Source organism: Blennius ocellaris (genome assembly GCF_963422515.1).
Source record: "Blennius ocellaris genome assembly, chromosome: 4".
NCBI lineage: Eukaryota > Metazoa > Chordata > Actinopteri > Blenniiformes > Blenniidae > Blennius > Blennius ocellaris.
Window position 1 is genome coordinate 30,514,255 of NC_137653.1, and position 13,598 is coordinate 30,527,852.

General features: G+C 46.6%; 1 protein-coding gene across 1 annotated transcript in view; it reads right to left on the minus strand.

Annotated features, from left to right (window-relative positions):
• Positions 1 to 358: 358 nt before the first annotated feature.
• LOC308128970 (carbohydrate sulfotransferase 11-like) overlaps positions 359 to 13,598 on the minus strand; it is a gene marked incomplete at its 3' end in the record, with an annotated part of 49,570 nt that continues 36,330 nt past the window's right edge. Inside the window, exons 2-3 of the mRNA XM_080494696.1 lie at positions 13,262 to 13,341; positions 359 to 1,204 (exon numbers count right to left, since the gene is read on the minus strand). Of these exons, the coding sequence (XP_080350822.1) occupies positions 359 to 1,204; positions 13,262 to 13,341 (926 nt within the window). The remainder of the gene's footprint in view (positions 1,205 to 13,261; positions 13,342 to 13,598) is intronic.

Consider the following 13,598-nt stretch of genomic DNA (forward strand, 5'->3'; position numbering starts at 1 on the left):
ATGTAACAAATCTCCCGACAGAACAGGCAAGCACTTCCTGGAGAGTTGCAGTCCAACATGTTTCTGCCATTTTCCTGCTCCTGAACATTAAATGTTGTGTCGTCACGGGAACGCTTCTTAGTGACCCGAGTAGGAGCACGTTGAATTCCTGCAGGACTGGGACCTTCTGGGACCAAGTACGTCAAATTCTCTCCTTGACCTTTTTGAAACTTTCTTTCAGGACCTATTTTTTCATACTTTCAAGCTTTTTTTCTTACTAAAACGAAAGTAAATTTCACCGACAGGCATCTCAAACAAACAGCATGTTTCACGAGACTCATAATGTTCAAGTATGGGTCTGTAGGTTGACGTACCAGCCTCATCTGAACTTCAGATAGGCCGGCAGTGAGTAGTTGAAGAGCAAGAAGTCCATGCGGTACAGATTGTACAGCTTTCTCTGGTAAAAGGGGCTGATGCTGTGGAAGAACTGGGCCGCCATGTCACCTGTAGTTCTGGTGCTCTTGGACGAGTCAGGGAAGACGACCTGCTGGTCCACGCTGGCCAGCTGCAGCACATAGCGGGAGTCCTGCTCCAGCGTCTCATACTTCCCCACCACGTCGTAGTGGATGAGGCAGGGGTGGCACAGTGAGTGCACCCGCTCCCAGTGCTCGTTGAAGGGTTCCTCCCGCTGCGTGGCCGGGTCCACCAGGTAGTACACAAACTCTTCGAAGGACACATCATCCCCACGCTCCAGCGCTTGGGGCTGAGGGTCCGGCCTGTGCCGCCGCACGATCTTTGTGCCGTACCGTTTATGGAACGCAGTGTTGTAACTGCGCGTGAACTTGTTGCGATACGCGGACACCAGCCGCTCAAAGGGCTCGCGCACGAAGACGAACTTCAAGTAGGAGCGCAGCCGCTGGTTGATCTGGGAGGTGGAGTACTCTGACAGGGCACGGAGGTTCCCTGGGACGTGGGCCTCATTGGCGGGGATGTCCAGAGGGTCCCTGTGGGAGCCCGCCACGCCCGTCAGAACCATGAGCACCCTCTTCCAGTTGGTGCACGCAACCTTGGGCACATAGCAGTACAGCAGGCCATGCTGGTCATCCACGATAATGTGCTTCAGGTCCTCTGGGATCAGGACCCGGCGTTTGCGGGTGTAGGAGCGGCAGGTCTCTTCTAACAGCTCCCGTCGACCTTGATGGATGGCCTGTACTGCCGACTCCACCTAAAGGTAAAAAAAGAGGAATCAGCAACAGCACTCTGGCAAAACACGTCATCTTTGCAGAATAGGTTTAATACATCAACAGTCGGACAGAAAACCTGCAACCTCTGGTTCAAACACTACACCTTCATCATGTATTTAATAGACTACCGTATTTTCCTCCCTATAAGGCACCTAAATACCTCAAATTTTCTCAAAAGCTGCCAGTGCACCTTATAACCCGGTGCACCTTATATATGGAAGAATTGCTCTACTCAAGACTGCTATTTGACAGCTGAACAACCAGAAGCTTTTATTTTGACAACTCTAACTTCTCAACCGGATCTTCAGAGCGGACGACACTCCACACAACACCTTCATCACTCATGGTTGCACACCAACATTCTAACAAACCAAAATAAACTAGATGAAATAATGACTCCCTAAACTGGGGAACAAAAACACATAAACACAATCAACACAACACCAAGCCCAACAACAACACACAATAACCTCCAACAACACAAAACATGAATTCCCATCATGCCTTGCATCCTGAGCTCCTCAGTGCAGCCGATAGCTGCAATGAATTATGGGAGTTTCTGTTTGTGGTGTTTTAAATGCAATTATTGGGGGTTCTATTTGGTTTGTGGTGTCGGTAATAATTGTGTTGTGTTGTGTTTTTGTTGCTTGGTTCATGTAGTTTAGTTTATTAGCGGTAGTTGTAAGTTGTCAACCAGCAGTGAAGAAGGTTTTGTGTGTAGTGTCCTCCTGGCATAGGCTGCAGGTAGGACTATCAAAATAAAGTGTGTGCAGCTCTCTGGGTGTTAGAATCAGTGGAAAATGTAACCTAATGGCTTTGAGCTATAAACCACTGGTCTATTCCATGTGCCTTATAATGCAGTGCGCCTTATATATGAACAAAGTTGTAAATTATGTCAATCAATGTAGGTGTGCCTTATAATCCGGTGTGCCTTATAGTGCGGAAAATACGGTATATTCACAATGACATTGCTTAATTCTGCTGAAGTGCATTGTAGGATACCCTGTGGTATTCAACACCATAAATACCGTCTCGCAAGAGCTGCCTTCGACTCTCCTTTGCCACCTGAAAACTACTACTGATAGTCATTTCTTTCAGAGGATCAGTGGGTGAAACATAAATAATGTTGCTGATACAACATAGCTTGTTACATAAATGCTGTTTTGTAATTCTATTTTTGATGTTGATCAGTGGCACCACGGAAATGTACTCCATTGCAGCTTGCATTGTTTCAATGCTGCTATATTTTCCCTATATTACTGTTTCGCTTTTACAAGTTGCCACAAAGCTAATTCAACAGAAGACAAAGATGCCATTCTGCCGGCTGACCTTTCTTCTCCTGGGGAGCTCATTATTACATCTCATCCTCACTCTGCCTCAGAACAACAGGTCACAGAGTTCAGCCTAGCCTCACCGTGGCACACACTCCATATTGATTCCCTTCCTCTGCTGGACGGCCCACAGTTTGACTCGATGTGTGGCTCTCTGTGTCCATACCGGAACATCACAGGGATTCAACGGCGGTTTGACGAAAGCTGAGCCAATGCTGACCGCTCCTCTGAGCACAGGCCTGCATATTGTGCATGCACATCGCTAGCTCACTCTCCATACTACAGCCTTGTCACTTCTCTGATGATATTAATATCCACTGTGATACACCACGAGATAAACTGCTTCTCCAGAGAGGATACTGACTTCTTCTGCTGCAAAGGCATTGATATATGTTCTAAGCTCACAAAGGTTAATGTACATTATACTCCAGTGAAAACACATATGTTCCAAGTTTTTTATTTGACTCAAACATGTTCTTTGTCTGTGTCCGAGTTTGGTTCGCATTGCCGGCAGTAAGTCGGACCGGTTCCCAGTGCACGTTGGCCTCTGGCAGGGGTGTCCTTTATCACCGATTCTGTTCCTTATATATATGGACAGAATTTCTAGGCACAGCCGGGGGCCGGAGGGGGTTCAGTTTGGAGACCACAGGATCTCATCTCTGCTATTTACGGATGATGTGGTTCTGTTGGCCCCATCAAGCCTGGACCTCCAGCGTGCACTGACACGGTTCGCAACCGAGTGTGAAGCAGCTGGGATGAGGATCAGCACCTCTAAATCCGAGGCCATGGTTCTCGACCGGAAAAAGGTGTCTTGCCCCCTCCAGGTCGGTGGAGTGCCCTTGTCACAGGTGGAGGAGTTCCAGTATCTTGGGGTCTTGTTCACGAGTGGGGGAAAGATGGAGCGTGAGATCGACAGGCGGATCGGTGCAGCGTCTGCAGTTATGCGGACGTTGTATCGGTCCGTCGTGGTGAAGAAGGAGCTGAGCCAAAAAGCGAAGCTCTTGATTTACCGGTCGATCTTCGTTCCTACCCTTACCTATGGTCATGAACTATGGGTCATGAACGAGATCCCGGATACAAGCGGCTGAAATGAGCTTCCTCCGTAGGGTGGCTGGGCGTCACCCTTAGAGATAGGGTGAGGAGCTCAGTCACCCTTAGAGATAGGGTGAGGAGCTCAGTCACCCTTAGAGATAGGGTGAGGAGCTCAGTCACCCTTAGAGATAGGGTGAGGAGCTCAGTCACCCTTAGAGATAGGGTGAGGAGCTCAGTCACCAGGGAGGAGCTCGGAGTAGAGCCGCTGCTCCTCCACATCGAGAGGAGCCAGCTGAGGTGGCTCAGGCATCTATTTCTGATGCCCCCCGGACGCCTCCCTAGGGAGGTGTTCTGGGCATGTCCCTCCGGTAGGAGGCCTCGGGGCAGACCCAGGACACGCTGGAGGGACTATGTCTCTCTATGGCCTGGGAACGCCTTGGTGTGCCACCGGAGGAGCTGGAGGAAGTGTCTGGGGCGAGGGAAGTCTGGGCAACTCTGCTCAGACTGCTGCCTCCGCGACCCAGCCCCGGATAAGCGGCAGAAAATGGATGGATGGATGTTCTTTGTCATTGTGTGATAATATTTCAAGTGCATTTAGTGATGCAAGGGAAAATTGGAACAGAAACACAGGTTAATATAAAAAAGGTTAATATAAAAAAAACTTTTGGACATTTGCTGTGTTGCTAGTAAAGCACTTCTATATTGTTAAAAATCATTCAAGGCCTTATTTAGTATGAAATTATACAACACCTAACACTTTTTCTACAGTGGCCTGGAAGGGCAAAACACAACAAACTTCAGAAAACACTAACAGATACAAAAAACATCACCCAATACAAAAAAACATCACCACCAAATACAAAAAAAACTTACAAATAGAGAAAACACTACCATATACAAAAAACACTACCATATACAAAAAACATGTTGTGCCCAGAATCCATGCTCTCCTTCAAGCAGCTTCTTCTCCAGGCTGCAAGAACAATGGGAAGGTAATAAAACAGCATGAGGGGAGGACAGCAATCCTGAGGGCTACAAGCCCCAGGTGGGAAAAGCCCTATCATTAGTCGAACCCGACCTGGACACGGCAGGTGTCCATAATTCAAACTTGGTCAAACTGCCTCCCAACCAACTCCCCCCCGCTTCTCATCCCGGCTTCCAAGCGAGACAGACGTCTCTGCCTCACCGGGAAGACCAAGAAAGCACAAAGTGAACCAAGGTTCAGTCCGCTGGCAAGCAGAGCACACCATTTGGACTATACTTTTTCTCTTTTCCTTTTTCGGATCCTGGGAACCCGGACCTGCAGAAAGACCAGGCCGTGCCTGCGCTCCCACACAGCTGCAAACCTGAAGCTCACTTGCAGAGGAGCAAGGCTCCACGGAAGCCCAGCCCACGGACGGTGCTGTACCACACAGCACAACGGAACCTTTTGTCTGTTGAGAGCTTTTGTCTGAGCAGTGCTGCTAGATTAGCCTGAAGCTAACCTGCAATTGTGTTTCATGTGCTGCTGATAAGCATCTGTTGTGTATGCACCATCGCAAGTTCGGGACTCTGGTTTTTCACCTCAGAACAGGAGTTCTAGTTGAGCTTCCGGCCCACTGGATCTCTGTGTGGAGAACCGAGTCTCGGAACCGAGCCTTGCCAGAACATTCCTCTTCTTTCCTCCTCTCTCTCTCTCTCAGTGCATGCTTGGAGTGTGTGGGTGTGAGTGTGTGAGCGGGTGTGTAGCGTTGGGAGAAGTTTAAGTATGTAAACTGTGTTTTCTGCACTTTAATCCTCGGTGTTTCTCCTCCCCTGGTTCCTCCATGTGAAGGTAAGAGGAGGTTCATTCATCACTTTGAAGAAAAAGTTATTTTGTGGGTAAATTAAGTGTTTCACTTCTCCCTCCCCCCCTCAAACAAGGCGTTCGGGTGGTGGTTGACCCCTGGTACTCTGTAGAGGATGTTCTCCTTGCTATTGGAGATGTAGTGGGTCATATCAATATTTTGTATGGCTCCAGGATTAACAAGGCCGTGGCGGCTTTTCTCAGTGAAGAGAAGATGGTCCATTCACTGGTTGAGCAGGGAATCGTTTTAGAGGATCAATATGTACCAGTGTCACTGCTGTTCGTACTGTCCACCCGGGTCACTGTGTCCGGGGTTCCTCCGTTCATCCCCAACCAGCTGCTGGAGAACCAACTGACCCTCTTCGGGAAGTTCTCCGGCGGCTTCCGAGAAATGAAACTGAACTGTAAAAATGACAAACTGCAGTCCCTCCGCAGACAGGCGTTCATGTACCTGAATGACCCGGAACAGATGCTGGAGGTGTCCTTTAAAGTAAAGTACGGAGACGGGTACTACACGCTGTACGCCAGCTCGGGGATCATGAAATGTTTGGGACGTCTGACACGTCTGCACAGAGAGCAGCCTGCACGCAGTGGTGGTTCCGCGGAGTGCCACAGCGCGGCCACTGCACGGCCACTACTCCGACCCTGGCCACCAATGCGGCGCCAGAGCCACAAGCAGAAAAGACAGAGGTAGAGGGGGTAGAGGAGGTGGAGGAGGCTGTAAGCAGTTCTCCACAACAAGAAAAAAGAAACAAGAGAAAGTTACAGGATGACAGAGAAATAAATACAGACAAGAAAAATAAAGAGACTGTTGAAGACAATGGACTGATACAGACTGAAACACACACTGAGCAAACTGAGACCCCCAGCACACACACCCCACACTGACACCCACAGCACACACACACACATACATACACACCCCACACTGACACCCCCAGCACACACACCCCACACTGACCTGAAAAAACACCTGGATGACGACGACTCCCTCTCCCAGTTCCCTGACTCTCCCTCTCAAGACGAACTCAGCTTCATACACGTTTACAAGAAATAAACGACTTTCTGGACAAGACTTACGGACGACAATCAGTGGACATGAAGGACTTTTTTTCAGATGTGGACAAATGTATTAATTCTGTTCTGAAAAAACAGGCCAGCACTGAGGAACTCAGCAAACAGAAACGATTCCATTTGAAGAAACTCCTAACCAAACTGAGGAAGGAAATGTAAACTGACACACAGAAACAATATGGATCCTTTTCTGAAGGTGATTTTCTCTCATTGGTGCTGATTCACTGTTCTGCTCTTCTCTCTTCTCGTGGAGACTCTCAGAGTGGCTACTCTCAAAATGAACGGAGGGAGAGACAGAGAAAGGAGGGCACTAATATCAGAGCTGTGATAAGAAAATAAGAAAGATAAGAAAATTGATGTCTTCCTCCTCCAGGAGACGCACAGCTCCCTTGATAATGAAAGAGACCTGGGCTGGAGAGGGGAAACCTTCAGTCATGGCACTAATTTCAGTGCAGGAGTTGCAGTGCTGCTCTCGCCTCACCTGTGTCCTGCAGACATTTCATCTTGTGAGGTGGCGCAGGGCAGGGCTCAGGTGGTGCAGGCAAAAATAAGGGGGACCGAGTTCACTTTCATTTACATCTATGCCCATAACACCGGGGCCAACCGTGTTCGACTCTTTCATAAACTAAAACAACTTAACAGCAGTTTTTATAATCATAGGAGGAGACTGGAACTGCACCACCCTTCCAGACTCTGACAGGAACACACAGGAACCACACCCACCATCAGCATCCACCCTTTCCACCTTCCTCACCGAGAATGACCTGTTAGACACCTGGAGGACCCTTCACCCCTCAGTCAGGCAGTACACCTGGGTCAAGGCCACAGACAGCAGGGTCAGTGCAGCCAGACTGGACCGGATCTACATGAACAGAACACTTAATAACCGTCTGGTCCAGTCCTCCATCACACCTATAGGTTTCTCTGACCACCACCTCCTGGTCACAGACATCTCTCTACAAACACGCCCACAGCCATATTGGACCTTTAACATCCAGCTCACTCAAGACATTCTCTGCTGTCAGGCTTTGGCCGTCTTCTGGACCCAGTGGAGGCAGAGGAAAGTGGACTTTGTGAGTTTAGCCAAATGGTGGGAGGTGGGGAAAACACAAATTCAACTGTTTTGCAAGCAGTACACTGCTCACAGAACAAACACAAAAAAACCATCTCCATTGATTAGAACTGGAAATTCGTACACTGGAAGAGCAAATCAATAAAAAAAAATCATATGACCTCAACTAAAGAAATTGATGCACCAAACCGCTACTTCAAATTAGAGAAAAAAACAATATGATGACACACCTGAAACATAACAACGGAACAGTAACATCAGACCCTGCTGAGATGAGGAAGCTGGCCATCAGGTTCTACTCTGACATGTTCAGCACAGAGACATGTGACCCTGGTGGCGTGGCTCATATCCTGGAGGGGCTCCCACAGCTGGAGGATTCCATTTTGGCATCACTGGAGTCCAGTTTCTCCTTTGAGGAGATGTCCACGGCGCTCCAGCAGCTTAGCTGTGGACGGTCTCCCGGGATTGACGGCCTCCCAACAGAGTTCTACACCAAGTTTTGGACTTAACTGGGGGAAGATCTGTTTCAAGTTTTTAACTGCTGTTTGGACTCTGAACTGTTGCCCCTGAGCTGCACGAGGGCCGTCCTGACCCTGCTACCCAAGAAAGGAGATCTGGACCTTCTAAATAACTGGAGGCCAGTGTCACTCCTTCGCACAGATTACAAAATAATAGCCAGATGTATTGGCAACAGATTGAGGGACTGTCTGGACACCATCATTACAGTGGGACAAACGTACTGTGTCCCAGAGCGGAGCATCATGGACAATATCTTCTTGATTAGGGACACTATTGACATTTCACACTCAGAGGAGCTATGTCGATGGAGAACCTGTTCTCCATCGACCAGGAGAAAGCTTTTGATAGAGTTGATCATCTTTATTTATTTATCTATTTATTCAAAGCACTTCATTCTTTTTGTTTTGATGACAAGTGTATTTCTGCAATTAAACTGCTATACACAGTTGCCACTGTATTGATTAAAGTTGGGGGGGGGGGGGGGGGGGGGGGGGGGTCCCTGTTCAGAGGGGGATCGGGCAGGGCTGTCCCCTGTCCAGGATGCTGTACAGCATCGCCATTGAGCCCCTTTCGGCTCAGCTCAGGAGCAGTCTCCCAGGCCTACCAATCCCAGGAAGGGAAGCATAAGCTGATAGCACCCTATGGTGCTATCAGCTTATGCTGATGACATAACAGTTTTTATTAACCACACGGCAGACATCCAGACCCTGCAGTATAAACTCACCTTATGTGAGAAGGCCTCATCAGCCAAGGTGAACTGGGCCAAGTGTGAGGGGCTCCTTCTGGGGCAGTGGAGCAACCAGCAGCCAACTTTACCTGCTGGGCTGCAGTGGAGCACTGAGGGAATGAAGTGTCTTGGTGTCTTTCTCGGAACCAACGCCTTCCAAAAGAAGAACTGGGAAGGTTTGACGGAGAGAGTCAGTGACCGATTGTCTCGATGGACCTGGGTCCAGCCACAGCTGTCTTACCGGGGGAGGACTTTGGTTGCTAACAACCTGGCTGCTTCGATGCTCTGACATCGGTTCACTGTGCTGGAACCTCCTGCAGCCCTGATAAACGACATACAGACCAGACTGGTGAACTTCTTCTGGGGCGGAGCTCACTGGACCAGAGCCTCTGTCCTGTACCTTCCTCTGGCTAAGGGAGGTCAAGGGTTAATAGACCTCCAGAGCCGGCTGCAGAAGCCTGGAGACCTGTGTTCACTGCCCGGAGAGACCCTTCCTCGGTGCTTGGAAACAAAAGAGAGGAGCCACTGTTCCATAACCCCATGCTCCAGACCAGGTACTCCACTCCCTGACCATACAGAGGGCCTTAACATCAGCTGGTCTGAAAAAACTGGGTGACCTGAGGACGGCGGGACAGTGGAAGACTGCAGCCAGGTTGAGCCAAGAGACCAGGCTGAAATCACAAAGACTGATGGAGAAACTGCTGGAGGAGGTGATGAGAGCTTTGCCTGGCTCCTTCCGGAAGGCTCTGGGGAAGGAAGCTCACCAAACAGCCACGGATTTCGTCTTCCCACAGCTGTCCATCAGTGCTGCAGTGAGTCAGCAGGACATGGATAATGGACATCTGCTCCGGGACCTGAGTCCAAATTTCGTATCATTATCTATCATTTCTCCTTTTGATATGACAATAAAGAATCCTTGAATCCTTGAATCCTTGAATCCTTGCTCTCCTTCGCGACGCCAAAACTCCCTGACTTTTCTGAGCTGAAGAAGGACCTCTCCACTACCACAGTGAAGGTCAGGAACTATGCACTGTCAGAGACTGAGCTCCCTCTTTGCTCTGCTACAGCAGTGGTTGACCCAGTTAGGCCATGTTTTCCACAGTACCCTTTTCATATGTGGACCAAAGTACTCTGCAGTACTTTGATGAAACACCTGTCTGGTCAACTTCTGGATAGGACAGGCAAAAATGGGAATCTGGTTATCGCGGCACAACAGAAGCCAAGGTGCAGGGTCTGATGATGCTCTGCAGATTTTCAGAGGCCTGGTGGCTGCACAACTCAGGATGGAGTTCACCTTCTACAAAACAGTGTCCAATCTGAGAGAGTTTGTTTCTGTTTGAACTGTCGGTGATGTTCTGTGTACCATAGAGCAGGAAGAACTACTACACTTCTAGTGTGTGTGCGTGGTTTTTCATTCCATGTATATATTGCAAGTATTTATTTTTTTTACTTTCAATTCCTATCATCCTTGTATGAGTTCTTTTTAAAATCAAGTCAAATTGAAAAGATAAAAAAATTTGAAAATAAAGTCACTCTCTCACTCTCTCTCACTCTCATGAGCGAGCCCCACGCATGTGTTAACTGATCGAGATAAGCTCTCCACATAGTCACATTTAGCATCCGAACCGCTAACTTGTGCCGCCGTGATACATCTGTATCATCCCCGGACTGCATGTCTCAACATCCAGTTATACTCTGGCATTACAGTAATGATTATGCCCCGGTGAGACTACTTGCTCCGAGCATCCCCCGGGCATGCGCACGAAGGACGTCTTGTTCATCTGGTCACCAAGCAACCACCGCATCCCCTGAAGAGCGAGTCGAGCGCCTCTAGTGGCTGCGTGGGTCATCGTAATCTCTTTTTGCTGGTTGCATCAAGTCAATGCCCTCTCCCTCCGTGCGCCGCCGTGCACCCCTAGTGGTCATCACGGTCACCGTCCGTTCGAGATCATTACATCCACACACACTGACCCTACAAGGTCTGCCGCCACCTGGTGGACACTCGTGGTCATTACATCCCCACTCAGACACACACACACCCTTTCTTTATACATAGTGTGTATTCTTTGTACTGTTTAGTAGACTAGATCTCCGTGTTAGATTAAGTTTATTACTTGATTGTGTTGGTTTATGAAATCATTTCTGAATTAATTAATTTTTGTAAATAAATGCCTGTTTGCTGAATTGATTGATTCCTGGTAATTATTGTGTATTGTTGACAATTCACTGGTTTGCAACAGTCTGTGCTCGAATCGCACACCTTCCCTGTTACTTAAAGGTATAGTAGAGGATTTTCTTCTTCCGGGTGGATCATCAAAATAACTGGTCCTCCCAATTGTCAATCATTCTGGTGATATATGACGTAAGCCCGTCGTACGTGCCCGTCCCTGCGCGCAGCTCACTCCACACGGTTCTCATCATGCCGGTGGCCGACCCCATGCATTATTCTGGGACATTTTTACACAGTTTCACCCCCTCTGGTGCAAATCTTCTTGTAAAGTGAGCTTATGTGAGCGATGCCGACTTGTGACTTGTAAACAGAGCGTGCACGAGGAGAACTGGGCTCGTCACGTCTCTCGCACGCGTTTTAGTAGGCGTTCCGTCTCGGGAGCAGGTACAGCGTTGCGCATGCGCATTTTTTTCAAACAGTGGAGAGGGCGGTTCTTTCCTAAAATTCCTGAAAATCCTCCTGTATACCTTTAAGATTGTTATATTTTGCACAGAAATATTAACTAACTTAAATAACCCCTTTTACAAACAAGACTGATATTTTGGTATAAGCTAGTTCCAGTTTAGCCGGTGGTGCCCCATTATTTGAAAAATAACCAATTTATTCAAATTAATAATTTTCCATTAATAAATTATTGTTAATTCATTAACTTTTAAGTAATTACACAATTACTCTTCGAGTTGTTATTGAGTGAATGACTCCATTTACTAGAATTACTTCATTAATAATTCAAATTTTTCATAAATTACTTCAAGTGATTAATTATTTTCAGTAATCTGTTACTGAGTCATTTTAACGCTAATAACCAACCATACACCCCAGCAAACACTTACTCCTATTTGGTAGTGTTTTCTCTATTTGTAAGTGATTTCTGTATTGGTTGGTGTGTTTTGTACTCGGTAGTGTTTTCTGAGTTTGTAGTGTTTTGCACTTGCAGACCACCATTTTTTGTATTTTTGAAGAATTGTTTCAAGTGTTTCAGGACAAGTGCTGTCTCGAGAAATATGTTGTAACCTGTCTGTGTTGATGCTAAATGTGCCTGAGGAGGATTTTTTCCCCAATTACAGGGTGTGCTCCTTAGAGCACAATGACAATAAAGACAATTCTGATTTGGTAGCGTTTTCTCTATTGGGTAGCGTTTTCTCTATTGGGTGATGTTTTTTGTATTTGGTTGTGTTTTCTAAAGTTTGTAGTGTTTTGCACTTCCAGGCCACCCTACTTTTCATAAAAAACTCACTTCTCTCAGGATTACAACTGTCCCAATATGCCCTCGTACATATTTGAAAGAAATTGGTCTAATCCAGCTCAGCTCAGCGACATCCTGCTGTTCGAGGAGGAGGAGGGGATGACAACAACGATGACGAGACGTTGTGTCTTTCTCGATATTAACATTTTAAAATACGTTACAGTTAGACAAGTACTTGTTTCTTCTGTCAAACATAAGATATTTGCCAGACGGGAAATCACATAAATTATGCAAAAGATCAAATATAAAATTTGAAGTCCATGCACTTTCAGTGATCTATTACTGAAAGCATGTTAATGCTAATGACCAAACATAAATCGGAAAAACATGACTATATATTTTTGTTGTGCAGCCATTTTCAAGAACAAACTCCTTTAAAAATGCTTAAATCATTTGCATTTCTATGCCCCCCTTGTGTGTCGTAAACATAAAATTTTAAAAAGTATATTAAGATGAGATTTATTTAATTTAATAATCACTTTCTAAAGCAGCAATTTTCATATTCCGACCCCTCCAAACTCTCACGACAAGTAGTAAATTATGACTAAATTCATAAATGATTATGTCTGAAAGACAAACACGAAGCCAAGCCGCATGATGGAACTGGGCCGTCAAAATGGGTTAACGTGAAACCTTGAAAAAAGTTACATTTCATAATTTCTTTGCAGTTTTGGTTCCAAACACGTTACAAGTGACATTTTACTTTTTCATCATATTTTGTGACACGAAGAACTCAAACTTTGCATACATTTATATGTAATTCTTTTCGGTGTTGTCAAAAAGCTAAGTGTATAAATACTTGTAGTTCTTTGAACAGAAAAAGGAAAAAAAACAATAATTTTCCTGAATATTGTTTATATGTTATCTTGCTGATGTGATACAAAAGCATGACAAAGAGTTGAAAAGTTCACAATTGCTTGTTGAAGTACATGCAATGTAATCCAGGTGCAGGTGTGGCGACGAAGCCAACGGACTCTCTGACCTGATCTCCATCATACAGCGTCTGAAGAGGACTCCTCCTTGTCTTCTGCCCGCTGCTCTTCTCTCCCACTGGCTCAGAGACTGAGGAAAGAAGAAACGCAGAGAAGGAAATACGTCATTCAGTCCGACCCGGAAAGCTCCAACAACCACAGCAATCAGTGGAAACTCCATTTGGGGCGGGCCTAAAGGTCTGGCTGAAACCACTACTTCAAAGTTGTCTGCGCAGAAAAGTGGAGTCAATGACTGATAATGATTACATTATAATAGCTTGAACTTTGCGATAAGAGAAGGAGAAGGAACGGTTTACACATTCAGAAAAAGTTTTACAATTTCATGCA